Source organism: Nerophis lumbriciformis, linkage group LG08 (genome assembly GCF_033978685.3).
Source record: "Nerophis lumbriciformis linkage group LG08, RoL_Nlum_v2.1, whole genome shotgun sequence".
In the NCBI taxonomy this organism is placed as follows: Eukaryota; Metazoa; Chordata; class Actinopteri; order Syngnathiformes; family Syngnathidae; genus Nerophis; species Nerophis lumbriciformis.
Genome location: NC_084555.2, coordinates 18,172,258 through 18,199,882, shown reverse-complemented (window position 1 = coordinate 18,199,882; position 27,625 = coordinate 18,172,258). Strand labels below are relative to the sequence as shown.

The 27,625-nt window shown below is 42.2% G+C and overlaps 3 protein-coding genes across 5 annotated transcripts; 2 read left to right on the top strand and 1 right to left on the bottom strand.

Moving 5' to 3' along the window:
- Positions 1-783: 783 nt before the first annotated feature.
- ccdc32 (coiled-coil domain containing 32) lies at positions 784-10,431 on the bottom strand. The gene is made up of 4 exons (XM_061968374.1): positions 10,273-10,431; positions 9,863-10,100; positions 8,197-8,350; positions 784-2,148 (listed from the first exon to the last, which is right to left on the bottom strand). Exons 2-4 carry the CDS (start codon positions 10,086-10,088, stop codon positions 1,953-1,955), a joined length of 576 nt encoding a protein of 191 aa, XP_061824358.1. The 5' UTR covers positions 10,089-10,100; positions 10,273-10,431; the 3' UTR covers positions 784-1,952.
- Positions 2,033-18,109, top strand: pcmtl (l-isoaspartyl protein carboxyl methyltransferase, like). Of its 3 annotated transcripts, none has more exons than XM_061968373.1 (9): positions 2,033-2,173; positions 10,840-10,975; positions 12,693-12,797; positions 12,872-12,903; positions 14,811-14,915; positions 14,973-15,093; positions 15,169-15,254; positions 17,242-17,411; positions 17,501-18,109. In XM_061968373.1, exons 2-9 carry the CDS (start codon positions 10,858-10,860, stop codon positions 17,511-17,513), a joined length of 750 nt encoding a protein of 249 aa, XP_061824357.1. In that variant the 5' UTR covers positions 2,033-2,173; positions 10,840-10,857; the 3' UTR covers positions 17,514-18,109. The 3 variants fall into 3 exon arrangements, with proteins under 3 accessions (XP_061824357.1, XP_061824355.1, XP_061824356.1); XM_061968371.1 differs by lacking the exon at positions 2,033-2,173 and adding an exon at positions 10,558-10,632 and having other exon boundaries at positions 10,816-10,975; XM_061968372.1 differs by lacking the exon at positions 2,033-2,173 and adding an exon at positions 10,561-10,632.
- Positions 18,110-19,313: 1,204 nt separating this feature from the next.
- rpusd2 (RNA pseudouridine synthase domain containing 2) lies at positions 19,314-27,439 on the top strand. The gene is made up of 3 exons (XM_061968370.1): positions 19,314-19,964; positions 25,175-25,471; positions 25,575-27,439. The coding sequence occupies exons 1-3, from the start codon at positions 19,380-19,382 to the stop codon at positions 26,325-26,327; spliced, it is 1,635 nt and encodes a 544-aa protein (XP_061824354.1). The 5' UTR covers positions 19,314-19,379; the 3' UTR covers positions 26,328-27,439.
- Positions 27,440-27,625: the final 186 nt, after the last annotated feature.

The following is a 27,625-nucleotide window of genomic DNA, read 5'->3' as shown; positions in this document are numbered from 1 at the left end:
TAGTTTGACCCCCTTAACATGCTTCAAAACTCACCAAACTAGACACACATCAGGACTGGCAAAAAATTGCGATCTAATAAAAAAACTCAAAATTGCGCTCTGGCGCCCCCTAGGAAGAAAACACAGACACAACTGCTCGTAGAAAGAAAACTCAGACAAAACTGCCTGCAACTTCCAGTAGAAATGTCTTAGAGACATGAAACAAACATCTCTATGTAGGTCTCTCTTAGACCTACATTTCATATATTGACAACCCCCAGCAAAAATCAACAGGAAGTTTGCAATTCCCCCTTCAAAACAAAAGTTTTGTAAAAAACAGTCACTTTTTTTCAAACATCTCCTCTGAGCGCGTTTGTCGTGTCGGCTTCAAACTAGCACAGGAGAGAGATTGAACCCTTCTGATTAAAAGTTGACCAAAGAGTTTTAATTACTGCTCCTGTTTGGATTTTATGCGCCGTCAAAGTCGGTCCCGTCCATCGCTGCTTGCAGCTTTAATTTTGTATTGAAATTGCTGACTTTGTGATGTCTTTTGTATTGATGGTTATTTGTCTGAGAATAACTGACGATCAAAGTTTGTTTAATACATGTAATGCTAACTTTGACCAGTAGAGGGTGATAATGCTACACCTTATGTGCAATGTTTGGTGTGTGAATGTTGTGTAATTTTCTATGTGTAAACATTTGTAGTTGTGTGTATGTATTAACAGTATAACTTCTATTTTATTAATGTAAAATACACAATGGACATTGTTCAAGATTCAAGATGATTTATTGTAAATTCTTAACATGCACAAGACACATAAGAACTGAAAAGTACATTTTCGGCAGTCCCACTAAGAGCAGACATACGTTACAAGGAGACAAGACGGGACCGCCAACAGATCAGCAATTTTTACGGCGCTCCTTAACATTATGTAAAATGTTTTACATTTGTTCATTTTATGTTTATATTTTCATTCGTACAAACTTAAATGAACAGGTGAAAAGAAATAACACTAAGGAACGAAAATAATTCCAAAAAAGGAACATCAATACTCAACAAAACTTCTGGAGCTTCTGTTTCTTCATGCTTTTAACTAGCTGCACACGCTTGAAACGAGTAGTGAGGGCAGAATGCTGAATTTATTGACAGTGCAGTGTGAAAGCTGAAGTTTACTTTGCAATTTAGTAAACTCGGTCTTAAAGAAATATAACCTGCGGCGGCACTTTCTGACAAAACATCCATATTTTGATGTCCGGCCCCTGAATCTTTGGGCTCTTGAAACTGCGGCCCCCTTCGTTACTGTAGTTGAATAACCCTGCTATAAATTAAAAAAAAATAAAAAAGACACCTTTTTACGGATCATTTTACACTTTATTTTATTTTGTCTCTTATTACTATTCTCTCATTTGCTTGTATTAACTTAATGTAATATTTACAATTTATATATATACACTGTACATACTAAACTTAGATGTCGTGTAGATGCTTCAAAGGTAACACTTTTCCTCAAATCCTCAGAGCCATGCCATATTTAGTTTTTGCTTTGTCAATGGTGTTCGTGTGTGTGTGTGTGTGTGTTTTCTTTTTTTTCCCCATACAGCACTTTGTTCGCCATTAGGCTGTGTATGAAAAGTGCTATCTAAATAAAGTTTGACTTGATTTGAATGCTTGTTAGTCTGTATGTTCCCTGTGATTGGCCGACGACCAGTCAAGGGGTGTACCAAGCCTTGCTGGGATACGCTCTGGCTCTAGTCTAGGTCACCCTGAACCTGATCAGGTATAGAAAAGGAATGAAGGTATAAACAAACACATTTTATTGTATCACGATGATGAAACTTTTTACAACATTATACTACATATTCATGGTGGTCCTAAATAACTTGTGATGTAAAAAAAAAAAAAAAAAAAAAAAAAAAGTGAAATAATTACAGACCAAAGATGTAAAATAACAACTAATATTGTTAGTGTCTTATTTCTCAGGGCTCTGAGGGTCATCTTCCTCAGGATGGTGGCACTCTTCCTCCTCCTCCTCTTCCTTCTCTTGCTGATGCAGCTCTACCTGGGTGGGCTCCTTCGTCTGAGACGGCCTCAGCAGAAACTCCAGCTCCTCTGCACTGACTGCCACCTTCTCCGGGACCAACCACCTCTTGAAGTGTTCCAGGGCGCTAGGAAGGAAGACATAAGTTACAGGTCTTTTCCAAAGTCAATACAAATATGTCCGATCAGTCACACAAGCTGGGAAAACAATGTCATCTAAACATGACCAATTTATATTTCCTTTTTAAGTATTTCCTGGCACTTTTTAATCCATCCAACCTCTCGAGTCATGGGGGCGATGGAGTTTATCACAGCTGCACTCAGGTGGAAGGCGGGGTACACCCTGGACAAGTCACCACCTTATCACAGGGCCAACACAGATATACAGCATTCACATTCACACCCATCTATTTTCTACCGCTTGTCCCTTTCAGGGTTGCGGGGGGTGCTGGAGTCTATCTCAGCTGCATTGGGGCTATAGGCGGGGTACACCCTGGACAAGTCACCAACACAGATAGACAGTCAACATTCACACACTCGGGCCAATTTAGTGTTGCCAATCAACCTATCCCCAGGTGCATGTCTTTGGAGATGGGAGGAAGCCGGAGTACCCGGAGGGAACCCACGCAGTCACGGGGAGAACATGCAAACTCCACACAGAAAGACCCCGAGCCTGGCGATCGAACCCGGGAAAAGAAACCATTATTTCATATTTATTTAGATTTGATATATTTACTTTAAATATTTTTTTTTTAAATACAATGACATACACAAACTGCTTATTAAATTAGCTCATGGAAATTTTTAATGTTATTTCACAATATAAACCATTATTGTATATTTAATTTTAATATGTATTTATTTTAAATAACATTAAAGGGGAACTGCACTTTTTTTTTAGAATGTTTCCTATCTTTATGCTTCCTTGACTGTAGAAGTTTCTTGTAAATAAGGGCTTTTTTAAGGGCTTCATAGGCAGAATAGAGCGGCTCCCATAGGCTTCATTGTAAGCGGACTTTTGATCGCATTTATTTCATATTTAGAATGCATAAAAAAAGAAATATGTGGTCTTCTCTTACATATAAGGATTGTGAATGATAGACAAAATTCCAAAAAAGTGCTGTTCCCCTTTAAATCTTAAAAAAGCTAATTAATGTATGTAATAAACAATTAGTAAATTAATTCATGGACAATTTGAATACATTCTTTCACAATAAAAACACTTTCATTTTAAATTAGATTTAATATTTATTTAATTAAAAAAATTATTAACAAATCTAATGAAACACAATCATATTGATGATGTAGTAAACCACGAGTAAATTAATTAATGGACAATTTGATACATTTGTTTACAATATAAACCATTATTTCCTATTTTATTACATTTATATGTATTTAATTTGAATAGTAATAAATATTAAAAAAAAAAAAAAATCCAACAAATACACAAATTGATTATGTAATTAACCATTAGTACATGAATTAATGCATGGACAATTTAATAAATTTTTTCACAACACAAACACATAATTCATATTTTATTTGATTTAATACAGTGGTGTCAAACGTACGGCCCGAGGGCCGCATCAGGCCCGCAAACAGGTTTTATCCAGCCCGCAGGATGAGTTTGCCAAGTATAAAAATTAACCTGAAATTTTTGAATGAAAGAAACAGCTGTTCTAAATGTGTCCACTGGATGTCGCAATAGCAATTCTTTGTATCTTTGTAGATGATGCTACATTGGTACAAAATAAACCACATGATGTTAAGCACTTCAGTCGAGGACAATGATCAAACTACATAAATAACATCCTGTAATTTGATTTTGATATATTTTTTTTTTATCTTGATTGAAAATTAACATTATCAAACTAAATCAGAAAATATAAATAACGACAAATAAATTATTAACCGCAACATGCAAGTGTGAAAAAACCCCAAGAACATTATGATTTGTACATTTTCAGAATGTGCTTGTTCTATTTTTAAACAAAAAAAACAATCTGAAGTTGTCTTTATTTTTAAGTTATCGTGCCGGGATTTGACCAGTCCGGCCCACTTGGGAGTAGAATTTTCTCCATGTGGCCCTCGATCTAAAATGAGTTTGACACCCCTGATTTAATATGTATTTAAGTTTGGCACAAAAAAACAATACAAAGCTAGTTTTTTGTACAATTGTGTGACGACATGAATGCCCAAAAAAATTAGGCAACAACTGAACTTTCTCATCGCACTCTTCCATTTCTCATGACAGTTAAACTTGAGTGTTTTATTGTTTTCTACTTCGCTGTAACAGTGGTTAAGTGGTTCTTTTTCCACTTGTATGATAGTGAGGAATGTTCAAATGTGACTCAAGGATGGTCACAGCTTGACCACGGAACAGATTATTTCCATTATTCCCTACGTGAAAGTGTGGTCCATCAACACAGTAAATGTCAAACCTAGTAACTCTTGTTATCCTTTAGGGCCGGGTTCCCCAAACTTTTTTTCTACCAGGGACCGGTTTAATGAATGCATTAATTTCACGGACTGGCTTTCTACGTGTGACAGATAAAACCAGCAAAAAAATGAGCACGCAAAATTAGATTTAGACTACAATCTGGTGCATTAACATTTTATATGTCCATTAATCTCCTCTCTGAGCTGCCACCTTAACGTGGTAGAGGAGTTTGCGTGCCCCAATGATCCTAGGAGCTATGTTGTCCGGGGGCTTTATGCCCCCTGGTAGGGTCTCCCAAGACAAACTGGTCCTAGGTGAGGGATCAGACAAAGAGCGGCTCGAAGACCTCCATGAATAATAAAAAACAAGGACCCAGATTTCCCTCGCCCGGACGCGGGTCACCGGGGCCCCCCTCTGGAGCCAGGCCCGGAGGTGGGGCACGATGGCGAGCGCCTGGTGGCCGGGCCTGTCCCCATGGGGCCCGGCCGGGCACAGCCCGAAGAGGCAACGTGGGTCCCCCCTCCAATGGGCTCACCACCCATAGCAGGGGTCATGGAGGTCGGGTGCGATGTGAGCTGGGCGGCAGCCGAAGGCAGGGCACTTGGCGGTCCGATCCTCGGCTACAGAAGCTAGCTCTTGGGACGTGGAACGTCACCTCGCTGGGGGGGAAGGAGCCTGAGCTAGTGCGCGAAGTGGAGAAGTTCCGGCTAGATATAGTCGGACTCACTTCGACGCACAGCAAGGGCTCTGGAACCAGTTCTCTCGAGAGGGGCTGGACTCTCTCCACTCTGGCGTTGCCGGCAGTGAGAGGCGACGGGCTGGGGTGGAAATTCTTGTTTCCCCCCGGCTCAGAGCCTGTACGTTGGAGTTCAACCCGGTGGACGAGAGGGTAGCTTCCCTCCGCCTTCGGGTGGGGGAACGGGTCCTGACTGTGGTTTGCGCTTACGCGCCAAACCGCAGCTCAGAGTACCCACCCTTTTTGGATTCACTCGAGGGAGTACTTGAGAGTGCTCCCCCGGGTGATTCCCTCGTGCTACTGGGGGACTTCAATGCTCATGTTGGCAACGACAGTGAAACCTGGAGAGGCGTGATTGGGAAGAATGGCTGCCCAGATCTAAACCCGAGCGGTGTTTTGTTATTGGACTTTTGTGCCCGTCACAGATTGTCCATAACGAACACCATGTTCAAACATAAGGGTGTCCATATGTGCACTTGGCACCAGGACACCCTAGGCCGCAGTTCCATGATCAACTTTGTAGTTGTGTCATCGGATTTGCGGCCTCATGTTTTGGACACTCGGGTGAAGAGAGGGGCGGAGCTTTCTACCGATCACCACCTGGTGGTGAGTTGGCTGCGATGGTGGGGGAGGATGCCGGACAGACCTGGCAGGCCCAAACGCATTGTGAGGGTTTGCTGGGAACGTCTAGCAGAGTCTCCTGTCAGAGAGAGTTTCAATTCCCACCTCCGGAAGAACTTTGAACATGTCACGAGGGAGGTGCTGGACATTGAGTCCGAATGGACCATGTTCCGCGCCTCTATTGTCGAGGCGGCTGATTGGAGCTGTGGCCGCAAGGTAGTTGGTGCTTGTCGTGGCGGTAATCCTAGAACCCGTTGGTGGACACCGGCGGTGAGGGATGCCGTCAAGCTGAAGAAGGAGTCCTATCGGGTTCTTTTGGCTCATAGGACTCCTGAGGCAGCGGACGGGTACCGACAGGCCAAGCGGTGTGCGGCTTCAGCGGTCGCAGAGGCAAAAACTCGGACATGGGAGGAGTTCGGGGAAGCCATGGAAAACGACTTCCGGACGGCTTCGAAGCAATTCTGGACCACCATCCGCCGCCTCAGGAAGGGGAAGCAGTGCACTATCAACACCGTGTATGGCGGGGATGGTGTTCTGCTGACCTCGACTGCGGATGTCGTGGATCGGTGGAGGGAATACTTCGAAGACCTCCTCAATCCCACCAACACGTCTTCTTATGAGGAAGCAGTGCCTGGGGAGTCTGTGGTGGGCTCTCCTATTTCTGGGGCTGAGGTTGCTGAGGTAGTTAAAAAGCTCCTCGGTGGCAAGGCCCCAGGGGTAGATGAGATCCGCCCGGAGTTCCTTAAGGCTCTGGATGCTGTGGGGCTGTCTTGGTTGACAAGACTCTGCAGCATCGCGTGGACATCGGGGGCGGTACCTCTGGATTGGCAGACCGGGATGGTGGTTCCTCTCTTTAAGAAGGGGAACCGGAGGGTGTGCGCTAACTATCGTGGGATCACACTCCTCAGCCTTCCCGGTAAGGTCTATTCAGGTGTACTGGAGAGGAGGCTACGCCGGATAGTCGAACCTCGGATTCAGGAGGAACAGTGTGGTTTTCGTCCTGGTCGTGGAACTGTGGACCAGCTCTATACTCTCGGCAGGGTCCTTGAGGGTGCATGGGAGTTTGCCCAACCAGTCTACATGTGTTTTGTGGACTTGGAGAAGGCATTCGACCGTGTCCCTCGGGAAGTCCTGTGGGGAGTGCTCAGAGAGTATGGGGTATCGGACTGTCTGATTGTGGCAGTCCGCTCCCTGTATGCTCAGTGCCAGAGCTTGGTCCGCATTGCCGGCAGTAAATCAGATACGTTTCCAGTGAGGGTTGGACTCCGCCAAGGCTGCCCTTTGTCACCGATTCTGTTCATAACTTTTATGGACAGAATTTCTAGGCGCAGTCAAGGCGTTGAGGGGATCTGGTTTGGTGGCTGCAGGATTAGGTCTCTGCTTTTTGCAGATGATGTGGTCCTGATGGCTTCATCTGGCCAGGATCTTCAGCTCTCACTGGATCAGTTCACAGCCGAGTATGAAGCGACTGGGATGAGAATCAGCACCTCCGAGTCCGAGTCCATGGTTCTCGCCCGGAAAAGGGTGGAGTGCCATCTCCGGGTTGGGGAGGAGATCTTGCCCCAAGTGGAGGAGTTCAAGTACCTCGGAGTCTTGTTCACGAGTGAGGGAAGAGTGGATCGTGAGATCGACAGGCGGATCGGTGCGGCGTCTTCAGTAATGCGGACGCTGTATCGGTCCGTTGTGGTGAAGAAGGAGCTGAGCCGGAAGGCAAAGCTCTCAATTTACCGGTCGATCTACGTTCCCATCCTCACCTATGGTCATGAGCTTTGGGTCATGACCGAAAGGACAAGATCACGGGTACAAGCGGCCGAAATGAGTTTCCTCCGCCGGGTGGCGGGGCTCTCCCTTAGAGATAGGGTGAGAAGCTCTGCCATCTGGGGGGAGCTCAAAGTAAAGCCGCTGCTCCTCCACATCGAGAGGAGCCAGATGAGGTGGTTCGGGCATCTGGTCAGGATGCCACCCGAACGCCTCCCTAGGGAGGTGTTTAGGGCACGTCCGACCGGTAGAAGGCCGCGGGGAAGACCCAGGACACGTTGGGAAGACTATGTCTCCCGGCTGGCCTGGGAACGCCTCGGGGTCCCACAGGAAGAGCTGGACGAAGTGGCTGGGGAGAGGGAAGTCTGGGCTTCCCTGCTTAGGCTGCTGCCCCCGCGACCCGACCTCGGATAAGCGGAAGAAGATGGATGGATGTCCATTAATGTGCATTGTCCCAACAAGCTTATTGGTGTGTTTAGTGGGAAAGGCAAAAGTTAAGTCGGAGAAAATGCGGTAGTTTATAAATTAATTTATGTTTCTGTGCGGCCCGGTAGCAAATGCGTCACGGACCGGTGGTTGGGGACCACAGCTTTAGGTCACGTCCATGTTCCATCATACCTCTCATCCATGTCGCCGCTTTGAAATAGCTCTGAGGTCTCTGCGTCGTGCAGGAACCTATCCCAGCATTCCTTCTTGGCTTGAGACAAAGAGCGCAGCATGTCCCTGGAGGTGACGTCACTCGACTGACCCTTCAGCTTCTTCAGTCGGTTCTCTGAAGCAAAGACAATGATTGGAATCACTCCTCTACGTCAGTGTTTTTCAAACTCTTTTGATCCAAGGCACATTTTTTGCATTGAAAAAATCCGGAGGCACACCACCAGCAGAAATCATTAAAAAACGAAACTCAGCTGACAGTAAAAAGTTGTTGTTGCAATTGTTGGATATGACTTTAAACCATAACCAACCATGCATCACTATAGGTCTTGTCTCAAAGTAGGTGTACTGTCACATCACGCCGTGACTTATTTGGAGTTGTTTGCTGTTTTCCTGTGTGTAGTGTTTTAGTTCTTGTCTTGCGCTCCTATTTTGGTGTCTTTTTCTCTTTTTTTGGTATTTTCCTGTAGCAGTTTCATGTCTTCCTTTGAGCGATATTTCCCGCATCTACTTTGTTTTAGTAATCAAGAATATTTAAGTTGTTACTATCCTTCTTTGTGTGGACATTGTTGATTGTCATGTCATGTTCGGATGTACTTTGTGGACACCGTCTCTGCTCCACAGTAAGTCTTTGCTGTCGTCCAGCATTCTGTTTTTCTTTACTTTGTAGCCAGTTCAGTTTTAGTTTTGTTCTGTATAGCCTTCGCTAAGCTTCAATGCCTTTTCTTAGCGGCACTCACCTTTTGTTTATTTTTGGTTTAAGCATTAGACACAATTTTACCTGCACGCTGCCTCCCGCTGTTTCCGTTCAAAGAAATTAGCACCTGCTGCCACTTACTGCATACTTGCCAACCTTGAGACCTCCGAATTCGGGAGATGGGGAGGCGAGTTTGATGGTAGCGGGGGTGTATATTGTAGCGTCCCGGAAGAGTTAGTGCTGTAAGGGGTTCTGGGTATTTGTTCGGTTGTGTGTATGTTGTGTTACGGTGCGGATGTTCTCCCGAAATGTGTTTGTCATTCTTGATTGGTGTGGGTTCACTGTGTGGCGCATATTTCTAACAGCGTTAAAGTTGTTTATACGGCCACCCTCAGTGTGACCTGTATGGCTGTTGATCAAGTATGCTTTGCATTCACTTATGTGTGTGTAAAAGCCACATATATTATGTGACTGGGCCGGCACGCTGTTTGTATGGAGGAAAAGCGGACGTGACGACAGGTTGTAGAGGACGCTAAAGGCAGTGCCTTTAAGGCACGCCCCCTATATTGTTGTCCGGGTGGAAATCGGGAGAATGGTTGCCCCGGGAGATTTTCGGAAGGGGCACTGAAATTCGGGAGTCTCCCGGGAAAATCGGGAGGGTTGGCAAGTATGACCTACTGATATGGAAGAGTGTTACACGTTTACTTTGCCGAGCTCTTGATAACACCGACACTCAACAACAACACATAATTTGCAGACTATAATTACTGGTTTGCAAAAAATATTTTTAACCCAAATAGGTGAAATTAGACAATCTCCCACGGCACACCAGACTGTATCTCAGTGTGCCGCGGCACAGTGGTTGAAAAACACTGCTCTACGTTATATGCAAATGTGTTATCAAGTTGGATTTAGTTAATAAAACGTGCAAACCTAAACTGGCAATGTAGGTCTCAGAATCCTCCATGGGTTCCCATTTAGTACTGCTCGAACTGGTGTTGCTGGTCCCATTCCACTGGCCATGGACGTGTGCTGCTGGCTGGAAGGAGTCTTGAAAGTCAGTGTTGTGGTCTGAGGACGTGTCCGTCTCAGGACCACAAATTTGGGACCAGAGTTCCCCACTGGTGCGAACCTCCTGTTTCTCGAAGTCGTCGATCATTCTGTTTGTAAACTGCGACGTTCAAACAAGTCAAGTCTCAGCTGGCCGCTTTAATTTCTGAACGACCACACGTGTGTATGTGGCACTGCTAACTGTTATATATCGGCACATATGCAGTTGAAACATGACCAAAGATACAGTATTACATCGTGTAATTCACCACTAATATGAACAGAGGTCTTACCTGTTTTGAAGCACTCGATAGGTGGACTGTTTTCGCTTATATTCAAAGTATTTTCCTGTACAAACCTCACTAGCGGACCGTCTCCATGTTCCACAAGCTAAAATGAAGAACGGCGCACTTCCGTGTTTGGTAACTAGTAATTGGACATGACATATGTCAGTCAAATGTCTTTGACATATGATTGGCTTATTTTGGGCGACGGCGCACTTTCGTTCAAAGTGACTAATGATTGGACGTTATATATGTCGGTCAAATCTAACGATATTTCAATTGGCTTATTTGGACTTCTGGTTGAAAGTGCTGCAGCTGATTGGCTAGGCGAGGAACAACCCGGAAGTAAGCCTACTCGTCGCAGCTCAGGTAAACAATTGCTCTTGAGTCATCTTATTCGATAATATTTAGTTTAAAATACGACTACGGTGGATTTTACTGCAAGTGTATTGATTGTTAATGGTACTGATAAGCCCAAACGCGCTCTAAGGGTATATAAACAAACTGTTTTGGTGTTCATCAACTTACAGTACTTTGGTTGCTTTTGCCCAGGTGTGTCATGCCATGTCCCCGCAGGGAGATCCGGTGTAGGAGATGCGAGCTGTGTTGCGTCTTGTTGCAGTGGCGGTCCCAATGGGGGTGCTGCTGTCTCGGACCATGGCTTGGATGTCCAGTGGCAAAACGCACCAAGAGCTCATGACCAGACTTAGAGGTAGCTGTCATACCAAAGACTATACAAATGGAACCCATTACCTCCCTGCTTGGCACTCAGCATCAAGGGTTGGAATTGGGGGTTAAATCACCAAAATGATTCCCGGGTGCGGCCACCGCTGCTGCTCACTGCTCCCCTCACCTCCCAGGGGGTGAAGGGGATGGGTCGAATGCAGAGGGTAATCTCACCACACCTAGTAGTGATGGGTCCGACAACACCGATGCGTCGAGCTCATAGAGCAAAACCCTGGGTCGGTGCGCGTACCGCTTTTAGAAAGTCACATGACCGATCATGAGCTGTTTCGGTCACGTGACCGATACGCGGACTGTGCCCTGTGAGCGGGTCATTTCTACAGCCGGAGAAATAATAACTAAGATGAGAAATTGTCTAAAATGTTATACGTTGGAAGAACTGGGTTTTTTAAATAAAAATGTGTAAAAAAAAAAAAAATCCCAATCCACAAGCATCCTCATTCACAACACGTTCTCTTAGATTTCCATGTTATGATACATGTTCACATTATTTATTGACTGTATCTAAAAAAGATACAAATATATTTTTATTTTAAATGAAGATATTAAATAATCGTAAATGAAATACAATGACTTGGTTTATATTAAGTCATTGTATTTCATATTAGGGCTTCACGGTGGCAAAGGGGTTAGTGCATCTGCCTCACAATACGAAGGTCCTGAGTAGTCTGGGGTTCAATCCCGGGCTCGGGATCTTTCTGTGTGGAGTTTGCATGTCCTCCCCGTGACTGCGTGGGTTCCCTCCGGGTACTCCGGCTTCCTCCCACTTCCAAAGACATGCACCTGGGGATAAGTTGATTGGCAACACTAAATTGGCCCTAGTGTGTGGTTGTGAGTGTGAATGTTGTCTGTCTATCTGTGTTGGCCCTGCGATACCCCGCCTTCCGCCCGATTGTAGCTGAGATAGGCTCCAGCGCCCCCCGCGGCCCTAAAGGGTAGAAGATGGATGGATGGATGGTTTATATTATTGTATATACTAGGTCAGGGGTCGGGAACCTTTTTGGCTGAGAGAGCCATGAAAGCCAAATATTTTAAAATGTATTTCCGTGAGAGCCATATAATATTTTTTAACACTGAATACAACTAAATGCGTGCATTTTTAAGTAAGACCAACATTTTTTGAGTGTAATAAGTCTCTTATTCTTTTTAACAACATTGTTATTCTGAAGCTAACCAATAATAAATAAAATACTTCTTACCATTAATGCGACTTCTTGAACAGGTGCGGTAGAAAACGGATGGATGGATTAAAATGCATGAGAATGTTTTATATTTTGAACGTTATTTTTAACACTGTGATTACCAGCTGAATTATTCATTACTTATCGTGTTAAGCAATGTCAGCTAAGATTTATCTGAGAGCCAGATGCAGTCATCAAAAGAGCCACATCTGGCTCTAGAGCCATAGGTTCCCTACCCCTGTACTAGGTCATAAAATCAGTGTCAGTTGAGTCGGTCCATAGGTTGCCTGTAGGGATTTTTAATGTCCAGCAGATGTCAGTATTTAGTGACACAGTATCAATACAGTTTTGCAATGTGTCGAAACGCTTCATGACGCCTCGTCAACCCATCACTAGCACCTAGTGTGTGTGTGATAATCATTGGTACTTTAACTTTTTTTTTTATGCATTTGTTGGTGGTTTTTATTGATGATACACAGTCAGACAGTGTATTTGCTCCCACAGATCACGGTGTGATCCACAGTGACCGAGTGTTTGATGCCATGCTGGCCACAGACAGAGGAATCTACTCCAGAGATTACCCATATGCAGACTCTCCACAGTCCATAGGTCTGCTGCATGTTTTCTTTGCAAACACTTTGCTGTGGAGGTGAATGTGACAGTTTGTTTGTTTCTCATCACAGGCTTTAGAGCCACCATCAGTGCACCACACATGGTAAGTCGGGAGGGGTTTTAAATTCTGTACTTTTATAGGCACCGGCGGAATTCCACCAGTATTACCGGGTATCAATTTGCGCAAAAATCAACCGGTGCCATATTTCGATACCTTTTGTTGCATGAGACGTCACATACGGTTTCAGACTAAACGCAGACTCAAGGAAGCAATGACTCAAGCAGCACTTAGGGCGAACTCAGCCAAACTCCCTCCAAGTATTGTTACAATTTTTTTAACACCAGCAAAGCAAGTATACTTGGTAGAAAAAACTTGAACGTAAAGTGAGAGTTCACTCTTTAAAATGTGCCAGCTTGATGCTAATTTACACCCCCCCCCTTACTGTGCAATATCCTACCCTAATACCCTACTGTGCAATATAACCCTTCTGGTGCAATACGTCCGACACTGATTGTTACTTTGTTACTTTGGTACTCTTGTTTTGTCCTGTATATTGTACAGTATTTTGTATATTGTACAGGATTGTAAATTCTTATTGTTTTATTGTATACTAGTCTGTTTATTTCAGTTCTTATTTTTTATCTTTATTACTACTTGTGTGATTTATTTTTATTCCATATTTGTTTCCACTACCGCACCTTAAATTGGACTCCTTAATCTCGTTGTATGCAAATATAATGACAATAAAGTCCATTCGATTCGATTCGATGTAATGCAATCATAATGTATAATAATAATGCAAGTAACTTTTTAAATCAACATAAACTTGTATTTCTCCTTACTGTAGAATTGTTTACCACTTTACTATAATTGAAAGGTAAATAATGTTGTTATACTAAGTAAACAAACCAAAAAAATTAAATAGACTCTTATTTAATTAAGACTTATGGGGACGGCGTGGCACAGTTGGGAGAGTGGCCGTGCCAGCAACCTGAGGGTTCCTGGTTCGATCCCCACCTTCTACCAACCTAGTCACGTCCGTTGTGTCCTTGAGCAAGACACTTCACCCTTGCTCCTGATGGGTCGTGGTAAGTGCCTTGCATGGCAGCTCTCGCCATCAGTGTGTGAATGTGTGTGTGAATGGGTGAATGTAGAAATAGTGTCAAAGCGCGTTGAGTACCTTGAAGGTAGAAAAGCGCTATACAAGTATAACCCATTTACTATTTCTGCAAGCAAAACTTTAACTTAATAAATATTGAACATCTTTAAGTTAATTTTTTCCCAGTTGGAAAAACTGCGTCGGACGTTGCCTTTCTGTTCATTACCATCACCTGATCACGGCTTTCTCGTTCGTTCGTCCGTGTTGATGGGCTCATATTGCCCTTCCAATCTGACGCTGAAATAGTACCACAACAGAACATTTGGCTTTATAATCATATTTTTTCCATCTTCGTCAGTGCCAAGGCTGTCTGGGCTTCCTGTGTGTGTCAAGCTGGCGCCCCGCTCTCCGCCCATCGAAACAAAGATTGTGAATGACTAAAAGGAGGGCTCACTGTGTTTATTTGATTCTACTATTAAATAAATGTGCTCAGCTGCCAAGAGTGATGCAGCAAAAGAGCTCTCTTTCTCCTTGTTTGAAGCAAGAGACGAGCAAATGTGACGCTTAACAATTCTGGTAGGCCGACATGTCTGTCACTCAAATGCCGGTGATGGCAAGGGAAAAAAAAGCCTCTTGTAGTTATTTATCGCACTAATTAAAACCTTGATGTCGATTAATCGTGCTGCCACAGATAGCCCATACTGTACTGCCATGTAATATTTTATTATCAAACAATTAACATTTATTAATACACACAAAATTACCGAAAATTGGCATAAATTTCCAGGTATCGGGAAATGGTAGCGTATTGATTCAAATGTTAACGGTACCCATCACTAATGGTAAGTAGTGGATGACAAGTTATTTAAAAACATTGTTCTCTGAATGTCCTGGTGTCTGGTTCTGACAGCACGCACATGCCTTAGAACTGCTGAGCGACAAACTCACTGAAGGGGCGTCGGCCTTGGACGTGGGCTCAGGAAGCGGATATCTCACCGCCTGCTTTGCACGAATGGTAAGTAGTGCGAGGATTAGGGTTCACTCAATGGCTACCTGGCTCTCGTGCGTGCAGACAGGTAAGAGCGGCAGAGTGGTGGGAGTTGAACACATTGACGAGCTGGTTCAAAGTTCAATAAAGAACGTCCAAGCTGATGACCCGGAACTTATCTCCTCTGGACGCATCCGACTTGTTGGTGGGTTAGCGCACCTCTTTATTCAAAGTCATTTCGCGATATTAGGAGTAATGCCTACAATATGTGTGTCTACAGTTGGAGACGGAAGGCTCGGGTACCCAGAGGGAGCGCCATATGACGCTATTCACGTCGGTGCAGCTGCAGCCACCATTCCTAAGGCAGTATGTGTGCTTTCTGGCATTATGAAACTAAAATACACTACCTTTTTATTTTTATTTTTTTTTACTCGGGACTTCCCTTGGGCCGGATTTTGGATGCTGGCGGGCCGTAGTTTGGGGACCACTGTCTATAACATTTTGCCCTAAATTAAGCATAAAAATGGCTAAGTTAAAAATATCATCAATCAATCAAAGTTGATTTATATAGCCCTAAATCACAAGTGTCTCAAAGGGCTGCACAAGCCACAACAAGTTCCTCGGCTCAGATCAAGAAAAAACTCAACCCAATCGGATACAATGAGAAACCTTGGAGGGGACTGCAGTTTTCCAGCCGGGACATATAGTCAGAGGTGGGTAGAGTAGCCAGAAATTGTACTCAAGTAAGAGTACTGTTACTTTAGGGATTTATTACTTAAGTAAAAGTAAGGAGTAGTCACCCAAATATTTACTTGACCAAAAGTAAAAAGTATGTTGTGAAAAAACTACTCAAGTAGTGAGTAACTGATGAGTATCCTGTTCGTTTAATGATGACGGCAACAAATAATGCACAAAAACATAAAAATAGCAATGAGCAAATTCAGAGCCAGGAATATCTCTTAAGCAACTAAAACAATAATATATATTAAATAATGATACATTAACATAAAACTTAACAGCACCATAGGCTCAGTAGGCAGAGATTACAAAGGAAATAACAAGTTAGCCTTTACGCAAACCATAAACTGATAGGTGTGGACTGCACCTGAGAACACACTGTGCACTTCTGACTGGTGTTTTTATGCATGCGTGAGTGTGTGTGCGACTGTGTGTGTGTGTGTGTGTGTGTGTGTGTGTGTGTGTGTGTCTCTGTCTGTCTGTCTATGAGGCTGCAGTGCGTTAATAAATGTCCCCACACGATGCACATTTGACAGTGATTCATAGCAGGGAAGCTAACATCAGCCTACGGTGACAGCCAAAATATCTACTAACGTTAGTTACCGCGATGTGCTTCCTCAAATTTGACGTTGAGTTCATGTAAGCTTAAGCTTGTTAATCATGTGACCGCCTGGCTCTGTTTGATTGGTGAAACGGAGTGAAACGTCACCAGTGACTGCATTTGATTGGTGAAACGTCACCAGTGACTGTATTTGATTGGTGAAACAGAGTGAAACGTCACCAGTGACTGTATTTGATTGGTGAAACGCAGGCATGCGATAGATCCTACTTTGAAGGTCTGTCTGACAAACCAAAACAAACAAAGCGTGCATTAACAGATCGATAAAAATCAGTAGCCAGTAGCGAGCTGAATGTAGATAAATGGAGCGGAGTAAAAGTAGCGTTTCTTCTCTATAAATATACTCAAGTAAAAGTATGTTGCATTAAAACTACTCTTAGAAGTACAATTTATCCCAAAAGTTACTCAAGTAGATGTAACGGAGTAAATGTAGCGCGTTACTACCCACCTCTGCATATGGTACAATACAATCAGCAAGATAGGATGGAGCTCGACCGTTTAGTATTTTATATGTAAATAGTAAAACCTTAAAGTCGCATCTTAAGTGCACAGGAAGCCAATGCAGGTGAGCCAGTATAGGCGTAATATGATCAAACTTTCTGTTCTATAAAATATAAATACTACAGTAGTATTGGCCATTAGATGAGGCCAAACCACACAGATTGTGCTGTTCAGTATTGTGGCCACTGATTGGCTCAGCCTCAGGCAGCATTAATAAGAGTGTAAAGGTGACTAAATGATGTTATTTCATGTCTAGAGGGCTCTCATAATGTTGAAAAACATATTAAGAAAGTATTTAAAAAATTGTAATGCTCTAGCTAAGAAAAGGTATGATGTATAATTAATAATTATTTTCTTTGCGGAAATTAGTTTCATGTACGCGATAAACAAGGGATTATTGTATTGTGCATAGTTATTGTATTGAGGTCTTTTTGTGTTGGCTGGTTTGAATTGTAAAGTTTTGAGACATGTTCTTTGTTATTTTTTGTTGGAAAGCTCTTAGAGCAGCTGAAGCCTGGCGGGCGGTTGGTGCTCCCTGTGGGCCCCGATGGCGGCAGTCAGGTGCTCGAACAGTACGACCGCCAGAGTGATGGGACCTTCCTCAAAAGAGCTCTGATGGGAGTTGTTTACGTACCTTTGACAGACAAGAGACGACAATGGCCCGGGTATATCACAACACAAATATGCCATAATTGTCTTTTCACATCATGATGATAATGACTCAAACTTACATTGACTGTCATTCTCTTCCCAGAGGCGAGCTCTGACTGCAGTATTGTTTCCACTGCAGGAGGGGGCGGTGCTGCTGCATGCCTTCAGCCCCATGTTTCCTTTTGCACAAGGAGGATTTCTGTTTGCCTCTAACTGTCTTCCAAGAGTGCAATAACAGTGAGCAACTAAATGAGTAATAATTGTCTGTGTTTGTTTCTCTGACGAATGTTGGAGGTTTGAATAGTTTAAGCTAGTTTGCCAACAGCCTGAACTGCAAGAGCAAAGCGCAAAAAAGCCATGCAATAACAACTATAGAAGCATAAAATGAATTATATTTCAAGCCTACAAGTGTTTTTTACATACATTACTATGTAAAATATGCTGCTGAGATTGTGCCATAACATGATTTCTTCAAAAATTGATTTATGTTTTATCAGATTTGTTGGAAACAACTGTCATACTGCATATGCGACATAAGCTACACACTTAAAATCTAATTAAACTGCACACTAATAAGGGCATATATAGTGATATTTCATAAATATTGTCAGTATTGATATAGCGTACCCACCTTGTAACTGAGTGTTTTAATCCACACTGAAAAAATTAAATGTAAATTATTATATTTTCATTAAATATTACTTTTGCACTTGTCTTTGAGTGTGTGTTTGGTACTGTTTAGTATTTGACTTACAATTTGTATTTAAAAAACAGCTTTTATGGATTTTATTGTGAGATGTTTTATGTCTTTGAATGTGTCATAAAATCAATACATATACAATAAAATGAGTACAAGTACAGAATAAAACAATACAATAAGAGCAAATGATGTCCTATAAGTTTTGAGTAAAATGTTTTAGTGAATCTACAAACAAAATGAGACACTTTCATGCATCAGGCTAAACAATTCAGATATTAATAAAAAACATAATGAATTAAAACAACAACAAAAAAACAATCCCTTTATAAACAATCTGGCATACAAGATAGGAGATGTAATAAATTGGGCGTATTTTAAAGAAATTTAATGTATATATAAAAGACAATAACTTGAGGGCTTTCCTATCATTTAAAATTGTCCAAGTTTTAACTAATCATTTAAAATTATTGATCCAATGATAAAATTGGGTTTTATTTATTTTTTTAAATCCTAGCAAGAGAATAATATTCATCACCATTTCTAGGTTGTCTTTTATAAATATTTGAAATGTAGTATATTATATTGTAAGTTGTAAAACCTGTTTCTTTTTATTTTATTAAACAGTTGAACATAAAACAATCAATATACAAACAGTAAGACTTTAAATAAATTAAAAAAGTTACAAAGCATTATAAAATTAAATTAAATAAATATAATTCACATACAAACCATGTTAAAGAAAGTAAAAATAAACAATAAAGAAATAAGAGATGCATAACAAAAAAGGCGCCTCTCTCGTATTTACGTGTATGTATATATATATATATATATATATTTTTTTTTTTTTTCAATAAAGACATTAATTTAAGGGCTTTTATATTTTGACATTTTCCAAAATGTAAAAAAAATTAAAATCATCAATCCAATGGGAGGATTTGAGTTTCACTTTACTTTTATATATGAAAAGAGAATTTTTAATCTATCAATCAAAGTTTATTTACATAGCCCTTAATCACAAATGCTTCAAAGGGCTTCACAAACCACAGAGACAGCTTCGAAACTGATCCCACGTAATAAACTTTTCTCGGTTGCTATCTTTCAGAAATATTCCAAATGCAATATAATCTGTAGTAAATGGGTAAAATACTAGCAACTTGAACGGTAAAACTACATATATGTAAATAAACTACAAAGTGACGTCATATGTGCGACAGGCTGTATCAGAAAGACCCCTCAACGATGCACGCTTCTTTAGACATATTTCACTCGTTTCGAAACTTTGATGCAATATTTAAAGAGAGTTCTGTGTGTTCTTCCCAGTTCTTTCGAAGGTCATTTCCAGAAGAGTGTTCTTAGGAAGCGGTTGGGCGCCAAAGTTGATTTGTCTCGTTTTTATATTTGTCCTCGTTATAAAGTCACTATTTCCATGGAGTTAGCCAGAGAAAGCATTCCGGGGTCGACAGAGAGGACCACGGCGGAAGAGGCTGAAGTAACCGGCAAACGTAAAAGCGACGAGCTGGCGGAAGCGGGCTGCAGAAGAAAGCGGCGAAGAGGAGCCGGGGGAAAGAAGCTGAAACCCGGCGAGAGATATGTTCCTCATCCTCAGAAGCGGAAACCAGGTGTCAGTTTCTGTCAGGCACATTTCGACGAGACCTCGTACTACTTTGAAGACGGCCTTCGGAAAGTGCGCCCGTATTTCTTTGACTTCAAGACCTACTGCAAAGGTCGCTGGCTAGGGAAAAGCCTTATGGAAGTGTTCGAGAGCGAATTCCAGAATAAATCCATTGAGTATTACCAGAAAGCTGCTAAAGAAGGTCGCATCCGCCTGAACGAAACTCCCGTGGAGGACCTCTCTGTGGTCCTTAAGGTCAGTAAGTCATGGCGAATACTTCATTTGTTTTGCATTAACATGTCTTCAAAACAGGCGTTACGTTAGTGAGTGCCTTTTTGTCGTAGACGAGTTCAGTAAATGACCCCAAACATTATTGTTAAAGCAGGGGCGTTGAAAGTGATTTGTGGTCCATCCATCCATTTCCTACCGCTTGTCCCTTTTGGGGTCACGGGCATACTTGCAAACCCTCCCGAATTTTCCGGGAGACTCCCGAATGTCAGTGCCTCTCCCGAAAATCTTCTGGGACAACCATTCTCCCGAATTTCTCCCGATTTCCAGCCGGACTTAAGGCACGCCCCCTCCAGGTCAGTACGGACCTGAGTGAGGACAGCCTGTCGTCACGTCCGCTTTACCTTCATATAAACAACGTGCCGGCCCAGTCACGTTATAACATCTACAGGAGTGCACAACTGCACACACAACAAGAAGGAGAAGAAGCGGTAGAACGAAGAAGACACATGGCGACGACAAGTGACAGAGAATAGAACGAGGATGGCCTGGGAACGCCTCGGGATCCCCTGGGAAGAGGAAAGTCTGGGCTTCCCTGCTTAGGCTGCTTCCCCCGCGACCCGACCTCGGATAAGCGGAAGAAGATGGATGGATGGGTTGGGGGGGGGGGGGTGGGGGGGGTGGTGTATTTTGTAGCGTCCTGTAAGAGTTAGTGCTGCAAAGGGTTCTGGGTATTTGTTCTGTTGTGTTTATGTTGTGTTACGGTGCGGTTATTCTCCCGAAATGTGTTTGTCATTCTTGTTTGGTGTGGATTCACAGTGTGGCGTATATTTCTAACAATGTTAAAGTTGTTTATTCAGGCACCCTCAGTGTAACCTGTATCGCTGTTGATCAAGTATGTGTTGCATTAACTTATGTGAGCGTACAGAAGCCGTACATATCCCTGTGACTGGACCGGTACGTTGTTAGAATGGATGAAAAGCGGACGTTAATGGCAGTGCCTTTAAGGCACGCCCACAAGACTGTGGTCCGGGTGGACTACGAGATATAATGACTGATGAACACCTTCGTTCGATAATGAAGGTTGCCTCAGCTCAAAGCCTGAGTCCCGACATTAATGAACTAGCATCCAAGAAAAGATGGCAGGTATCTGGCTTGGGCACATCAGATTAGATCAGTGTGTTGCAAACTGAGCAGCTTAAAGTCCTGAATGGTTGGTTTATTCATTGTTATTTTATTTTCAAATTTAAAGACTGTGGAAAAAATTAATGTTGAGATTTACCTCAGAAAGCTGCAAAATTCAATTTTTATTTAAATTGTATTTGATATGCCATTGATATTTTTTTATTATTATTATTATTATTTGAAACTCGATTTTGCATGTCACTATAAAGTTATATAAGCCTTGCTTGTTCAATATTCAATGCAAAACTTGTTTGGGTCCCTAATTAAAAGGTTAATTTGTTCAACCTTGGCCCGCGGCTTTGTTCAGTTTTAAATTTTGGCCCACTCTGTATTTGAGTCTGACACCCCTGGTATAGAGGAAAAGCGGATGTGACGACAGGTTGTAGAGGACGCTAAAGGCAGTGCCTTTAAGGGACGCCCCCAATATTGTTGTCCGGGTGGAAATCGGGAGAAATTCGGGAGAATGGTTGCCCCGGGAGATTTTCGGGAGGAGCCCTGAAATTCGCGAGGGTTGGCAAGTATGGCTGGAGCCTATCTCAGCTGCATTCAGGCGGAAGGCGGGGTACACCCTGGACAAGTCGCTACGTCATCGTCCTTCGTTTGTTGTGGTTAGTTGGTTCTGGTGTTGTACCAAAAAAGGATTCCTGCCGCGGGACCGCGCACCGCTTGTTAAAGCTGCACTGCTCTGCATGTAAAACAAACACAATCTGTGGTAACTGCAATGATATGTGTTTGAAATTATTAAGCCTTTAGTGTGTCCGAAAAATTAGAACAGTTGGCCCTTTCTATAGTATTCATGAGTTTGTAAAATACTTATTGTTCCGATGTTGATTATGCTCTTGTTTAGACGCTACACACAATATAAATTGTTCTTTGTTCATGCACATAATACATATTTATAAAGTGCTTGGAATATTACATCTAATTCTTCGTCTGCTACACTGCATTCATTTTAATTGGTTTTATCTGTAAATCAAGTTTATTTTGGCTTCTAAATGCACTGTATGTGTTACATCAAAATATGAAAAGTACTGTTAACATGTTAAAAATATATATTTTTTGTCTATTTTATATGTTATGTCTAAAATAATCCAAAACTATGTGGTGTCTGCCAAAAAAGTGATAACAATTAATATTTTGATTATCTTTTCTGTGTATAAAGGACTGGCACCTTTTTTAGAAGAGTTACAGATATCATAAAGCTGTACTTACTGTACTGTTGTTGAAGTACCCTTTAAAAAACTGATATCCACCCCAAAAAACAATTTGGTATGGAACTTAACCTAATGGCTGCCAAAAAGTAATCATTTGTGTCTGATACATCCTATCAGTGCATAGATTACTAGACTTTAAGGAGAGTAACATATTTCATAAAAATGCATACTGTTCTGTTTACCTGTTGGAGTACCTTTTATACATTTAAAAGCTTCCGTTTTTGGCAAGGAATCACTGTTTGGCACAACACCGGACTGCTATAGACGACTTTCTGCAAAGCAGGTGTAATTATACATCAAACTAGAGCATAAAACACTGCTTACTACCTTCTAACTATGATTTCCAACATTGTTAGAGCCCTCTAAATATAAAATATAACCCTTAAATTACCTTTACACTGATAATCCAATATAGTATCGCTTCCATGAGAGATGTTTGAACTACCGTATTTTACTGGCTACAAAACCCACCAACAAATAAATATTTTTTACATATATTAGCCGCACCAGACCATAAGCTGCAGATATAAACCGGTACGAAATATTTTGTAAATGTTTATTTACATACCTAATCGTTTGCAAACGGTGCCTGTAAAATGGCTGATGAAACAAAACAGAAGTCATCGTCATGGACCCACTAGCTGCGGAAGTTAGCTCTCCAATCAGGGAAACAGACCCAATAACTCCACGGTGACGTTTTCGTGAATTTACAAAAGTGAAACAATACAAAAAGAATGCCATTGTAAGTTAATGATACTAACATAGACACTTGTAAATATGTTAGCATATTCGCTAATGCTAGTGACGCTACCTTGATTACATTACGATATCATGTGCAAATATGCATGAAAACACTCCTACAGACGTCACATATAGGACGGTTCAGTAAATATGATTTTTTTTTCGTTTAATGTAAAAATGTAAAATGTTACGTGGAATGAAGAATGCTTTCAAGCAGAAACGCTATGGACAAATACTTCTGGTTGAAGTAACGAAACAGGAAGTACATTTTCAACACAGCACCTGCAGTGAGCAAACAAAACGCCTTTTCAGTGTTTCTGTCGGTGTTACATGAAAACTATTTGTTAAATGGTAAATGGGCTATACTTGTGTAGCGTTTTTCTACCTTAAAGGGAAACATTATCACCAGACCTATGTAAGCGTCAATATATACCTTGATGTTGCAGAAAAAAGACCATTTATTTTTTTAACCGATTTCCGAACTCTAAATGGGTGAATTTTGCCGAATTAAACGCCTTTCAATTATTCGCTCTCGGAGCGATGACGTCACGTTGTGACGTCACATCGGGAAGCAATCCGCCATTTCCTCACTTTCGTAAGTGTGTTGTCGGAGGGTGTAACAACACGAACAGGGACGGATTCAAGTTGCACCAGTGGCCCAAAGATGCGAAAGTGGCAAGAAATTGGACGAAATTTGTTCAAAATACGAGGGTGTGGGGAAAGCCGACGAAATGGTCAGTCGTTTGTTCCGCACACTTTACCCACGAAAGCTATGCTACGACAGAGATGGCAAGAATGAACCGAAGATGATCAAGAGAAGAATATTGACCCTAGCTTCCCTGGCCTGCTGACATCAACTCCAAAACTGGACAGATCAGCTTTCAGGAAAAGAGAGCGGATGAGGGTTTGTCTACAGAATATATTAATTGATGAAAACTTTATTCATTACTCGCAGTTTTACGTAAATTATTATACATAAACTGTGTTTACCAATAATTTGGCTTAAAAACATTTATTTTTTTCAACCATTCGAGTACATTCGGGTAGTCTTGTGTAATGCAGTATTTTGTGTCTATTTAGGTATGGTTAACCTGAGTGCTGAAATCGTGGAAAAATATATGTTCTTAGTGCACCTGAAATGGGCTGTCTGCACTCTCAAAGTGCATGTTGTTGCCAAATGTATTTCATATGCTGTAAACCTAGTTCATAGTTGTTAGTTTCCTTTAATGCCAAACAAACACATACCAATCGTTGGTTAGAAGGCGATCGCCGAATTCGTCCTCGCTTTCTCCCGTGTCGCTGGCTGTCGTGTCGTTTTCGTCGGTTTCGCTTGCATACGGTTCAAACCGATATGGCTCAATAGCTTCAGTTTCTTCTTCAATTTCGTTTTCGCTACCTGCCTCCACACTACAACCATCCGTTTCAATACATGCGTAATCTGTTGAATCGCTTAAGCCGCTGAAATCTGAGTCTGAATCCGAGCTAATGTCGCTATATCTTGCTGTTCTATTCGTCATGTTTGTTTGTATTGGCATCACTGTGTGACGTCACAGGAAAATGGACGGGTGTATATAACGATGATTAAAATCAGGCACTTTGAAGCTTTTTTTAGGGATATTGCGTGATGGGTAAAATTTTGAAAAAAACTTCGAAAAATAAAATAAGCCACTGGGAACTGATTTTTAATGGTTTTAACCCTTCTGAAATTGTGATAATGTTCCCCTTTAAAGGTACTCAAAGCGGGAGCTGCCATGCAAGGCCCTAACCACAACACATCAGGAGCAAGGGTGAAGGGTCGTGCTCAAGAACACAACGGACGTGACTAGGATGGCGATCAAACTAGGAACCCTCAAGTTGCTGGCACGGCCGCTCTGCCAACTGAGCCACGTTGAATACAAAACATTCTGTCCGTTAGCAAAGAAAAATCCATAAATCAGTCACACATTTTTTTTTTTTAGCCGCAGGGTTCAAAGCGTTGGAAAAAAGTAGCAGCTCATAGTCTGGTATATACAGTATATATTTTCGTCTGTCTCTAAAAATTGTGTTCTAGCAATGAGTTGACATAAAAAACATCTATGTTCACTTTTCCTATGACAGGACAACGACTACATTAGGAATACCATGCACCGTCACGAGCCCCCTGTGGTGGGCAAGCCCCTGGAGGTCCTGGTGGACGATGGTGAAGTCCTCGTAGTGGACAAGCCCGCCTCCATCCCCGTCCACCCTTGCGGTCGCTTCCGACACAACACAGTGATTTTCATCCTGGGTAAAGAGCGGGGCGTGTCTGAGCTGCACACAGTCCACAGACTGGACCGCCTCACCTCGGGGGTGCTGCTCTTTGCCAGGACACTGGAGGCCTCAAAGAAACTGGACCAGCTGGTGAGAGAGCGCAAGGTATGTACTTTCTTTAAGGCTCCCGTGGGGCTTGTTTCCCATTCTTCACGCATGATAGGATTCAGAGTTTTTCTTTTAAAACTGCATGTGTTCCTTCTGGCAGCTTGAAAAGGAATATGTTTGCCGAGTGGAAGGTGAGTTTCCAGAAGGCGAACTCGTCTGCGAGGAGCCCATCCTGGTTGTGTCCTTTAAAATCGGGCTGTGCCGCGTTGACCCAAAGGGAAAGGAGTGTCGGACAGTGTTCCAAAGGCTGAGCTTTAACGGGAAGACCAGCGTAGTGCGCTGTTTGCCTCTTACAGGCCGCACCCATCAGATCAGGGTGCACCTTCAGTACCTGGGCTTCCCCATCCTCAATGATCCCATCTATGGTTCCTCCGCCTGGGGTCCTCACAGGGGGAAAGGTGGACTGATAGGAACGAGTGATGAGGAGATTCTGAAGGCTCTGGTAGAGGAACATCAGGGTCAGGAAAGCCTCGAACTCCTGAATTTATCTGACAACGGGAGCATTTTTTCAAAGGAGACAGAGAAGGACAAGAAATTGGATGATGGGTCATGTGAAACTGAGAAAAGTGGAGAAAGCAGGGAAATCATAGAACAGTCCACCCCAGAAGAGAGCAAAGACAGCGCCTCTATCCAAGAACCTCAAGACCAATGGCATGGAAACCAAAAAGAGTTGCTGGCTAATAGTTCAACAGCCATTGACCATCTTTGTAGTGAGTGCAGACTAGTGCGAGCTGATCCCACTGAGAAGGAACTCCTCTTGTACCTGCACGCTTTACGCTACAAAGGACCAGACTTTGAATACTCAACACAGTTGCCTGGCTGGGCCAAAGAAGACTGGGTGGAAGTGGACTGAAGCGAGAACCCCCACCATTCCCCCTCCGCCCACCCTCTTTAGGGGCTTATTCGGCTGTCATTTTTGTGTATGCTTTAGTAGGTTCTGTTTTTATATTTTCTCTAATGGCTTACTTGACATAGACTCACTGTCTGATGACAATCTTGTCTCACATTAACTTTCTTTTCAGAAGAAATGTCAGCTTTGTCAGGCCAGTTTTTTTTACTGTAAAATCTATTGGGTACAATATGATGGATAACTTGCTTTGATATCATAAGTCAAGTAGATGTTTAGGTATTTATTTCTATTTTAACCCAAAAATATAATGTTTTGTTGCATTTTTAGCTAATATTAATTTCAAAGATATGCAATGGCATCCAGTACATATAAAGAACAAATACATTTGGTCAGAGAAGATTAAGTGCTTTAATGTCTCATATTATTTCCAGACTTTTGAGGGCCATAGAAAATTATGTGGCGGGCCAGATCTGACCCCCAGGCCTTGAGTTTGACACCTGTGTTGTATGGAATGTAATTGGGGTTTTCTATCTTTTTAATATTTAATTTACCTTAAAATTAGAATTATTCATACTGTAGTTTGATTGCTAATTTAGCCACTCCGTTTTGACCAGCATGAATTCATTAATCAGACTTGGTTACGGGTATATACATTATTGTAATTATGAGGTGGCGACTTGTCCAGGGTGTACCACGCCTTCCGCCCGAATGCAGCTGAGATAGGCTCCAGCACCCCCCGCGACCCCGAAAGGGACAAGTGGTAGAAAATGGATGGATGGTAATTACCTGCTCGAAATATGACGCTCATTAACCAAAACTGCAACACTTTGGTTTGACAAAGTAAGACCTCTGTGATTAGAATCGTCGCTGAGAAACATTAAAATCATGTTGTAACTTATGAGGTGATCATTGGACAGTGACACTATGTAGTCTTCTGCTTTCTATGTGCTTTTAGTTTCTCTCGGTAATGTGCATCCCATAATGCAAAGCAAATAAATTCCAGTGTGGGGGGAAAAGTCTTGTGTTAATATCAGCTGTTTAATAACATTCAAAGTACTTTCATTTTTTCTTTAGGCTAAGTAAGACGAGCCTGCAATAAATGATTCCTTTGTTAATTTCTTGCGAAACCTTGTCATTTGTTATCGGTTAAAGTTACACCTCAAAAACTAACACACACAACAGGTGGTTCCGCAGTCAAACGACATTTAGTCTCTGTACCTTTTTTGTTCTTTGTTTCGCATGTTCATGAAATTGCTTTCTGTTCAAAAGATGTTTTTTTTTTTGCAACAAAGTCATCAGTT